This window comes from Microtus oregoni, unplaced genomic scaffold (genome assembly GCF_018167655.1).
Source record: "Microtus oregoni isolate MIOR12 unplaced genomic scaffold, Mior012 000046F_ref0000063, whole genome shotgun sequence".
Classification (NCBI taxonomy): Eukaryota; Metazoa; Chordata; class Mammalia; order Rodentia; family Cricetidae; genus Microtus; species Microtus oregoni.
The window spans coordinates 2,903,866-2,906,234 of NW_024543220.1; the positions used below are offsets into that span (position 1 = coordinate 2,903,866).

At 42.6% G+C, this 2,369-nt stretch overlaps 1 gene segment (V, D, J or C); it reads left to right on the forward strand.

The window, feature by feature from the left end:
• The first annotated feature begins 844 nt into the window (after positions 1–844).
• Positions 845–1,402, forward strand: LOC121435663. The segment is given in 2 exon segments: positions 845–923; positions 1,026–1,402. Coding segments are annotated over 2 exon segments (456 nt in total).
• Positions 1,403–2,369: the final 967 nt, after the last annotated feature.

Below are 2,369 nucleotides of genomic sequence, written 5' to 3' on the forward strand. Positions count from 1 at the left end.
ATTATAGAGATAAAAATTGTAGTGTCTGTGATGAGAAATAGCTGACTGTAATTAACAGAAGAGTGAATGCTCCAGAAGAAAGGATTAATGAATTTTAAGATGATTTCATAAGGAAACAGAGAAAATGAGACAACGGTATGAATTTAACTCCAGTCTAGCCCCTTTCAAGGGCAGCTGATGTCAAATGAATAATCTGAAAAGATTTAGATTTTAGTCTGTTGTGGATTTTTTTTTATGTTTCTCTTCATGCTTCTCTTACTACCACAGGCAATATTTGAGATTTTACTTGGTAAATAGGTACTGGCAACCAACAATTCTGACCTATTTCTGATAGTTGATTTTGAGAGTTTCTAGCCATAGCCACAGAGTTATAGTTCATTGAGTGCACACTTGGTCACTAGAGGGCACTGCAGATCCACTGAGTGACCTGTGGGCAGTGTTTCAGAAGGTGGATTCAGAGCTATAATAAGGAGTCCACAGTAGGGTATTAACCATGGAAAAAGAAACAGTGCTAGCTCAGAAAACAGGGGATCAATTATCTTTGCCCACCACAGGGAGCCATAAGCTGTAGCCTTGGCAATCCAAAATACCCTAAAGCTAGGAAAACAGAAGGAAGCAACTGGGTCTGAAAAAAAAAATAAAAAGAACTTCCGCACATCCAATCATAACTATTCAGCATAGACCTCTCCCCTTCCACTAAGCAGGCTGAGCCGAAAGGGGGAAAGGCTGAGCCTATGGGAGCCAACAAAATCACTGACCTCAGAACCTGACATCACAGGCAATGAGCTGAAAGGAGGAGCTGACTCCTGCTCTCACCAGGGAGAGCAGCATGCTGAGGAGAAGGATGTGGGGCACTGCCCTCCCTGGCTCTGCCTGGGGCCCCAGCCTGCTCTGCTGTGTCACTGTCTTTCTCCTGGGAACAAGTGAGTCCTGAGCTCTGGGGGGACTGCTCCTGAGCTCCTCTACTGCTGCTGCATCTGTGTACTCTTTCTCTAGATGCTCACTCCTGTCTCCTGCCTCCCCAGGTTCAGCGAGTCCCGGGGTCATCCAGTTTCCAAGACACATAATCAAAGCAAAGGGAGGAAGGTCCTTTGTGAATTGTACTCCCATCTCTGGACATAACACTGTATTCTGGTACCAGCAGACTCTGGGACAGGAACTGAAGTTCCTCATTCAGCATTATCAAGAAACGGAGGGAGAGAAAGGAAACATCCCCAACCGATTCTCAGTGAAGCAGTTCCGTGACTATCACTCTGAGATGAACATGAGCACCTTGCAGCTGGAGGACTCTGCTGTGTACTTCTGTGCCAGCGCACCACAGCCTCACAGAGCTACAGGCTTTCTGTTACTTAACCTTCGGGTTCCAACTGGTGATGTAGTAGAGAGGGTTGGGCTGCTCTAGCCAAGGCACAAGAATACATCAATTATTTACTAAGTCCCTCTGCCTAGCTTAGCTCACACAGAGACCTAAACCCTGTTGTGGGTTCCAAGTCACCAGATGTTCTCGCATGTCTGCCAGTAGCTTCCAACTCCTAGCTAATGGTAGGAACCTTACTCTGTGTTGGATGTTTCTATGTTGACATATGTCACAAGTCTCATTACCAAGGTATACTTTAGTGATCCATTTGTCGATGGAGATTTCTACAATCCACTTTATAGACAGAAATTGATGACTTATGAAATCATACAACTTTACATGTTTGAGAATATCAATACTAGGATTGAAAACTACATCTCTTTGCTTTCAAAATCAAAGTATGGCTTTCCATGATATTCTCTGCTTTGGTCAAAAATGCAGCAGTTCACTGTCCTTTGTTTTATAAGACCAGCTGAGCTTAGTCTGTGTATGTGGGGGGTGGGGTTGTATGGTATTAAACCAGGTAATTAAACCAGGTAATGTTTTTCTTCTTATAGTTTCAAGGTGAAACTTTCATTTTCAACAAAAGAAAATCCGTTACTCAATAATCAAGCAACCAAGTTGAAAGGAATATAAAGAGATATTTTTGGCAGAGGCTTCTTTCTCCAATGAAATTGGATTATTATAAAGAAGACTAACATTCTTGGTAGGTCAGATCTTATTTTGAAAATGAGTCCTAGAACTATGAAATTTCACGTTCCCCACTCCAAACATATAAGCCATAAATAGAAACTGAGTCTTTTCTTAAATAGACTGACTCAGCCATAATCATTTCCCTTTTTTGTTGTTGATGCTGGTACCTGGGAACCAGTGGGAGATGAGAATAAATTTTCTGAAATGGCCAGACCCTGTACCCAGATTCTTCATATGAATGCTGTGTTGATCCTCTTTGTCTCTGCATCTGCTTTTGAGTCCTTCCTCACCAGGGTAGGGTTATAGAAAGCATCCATCA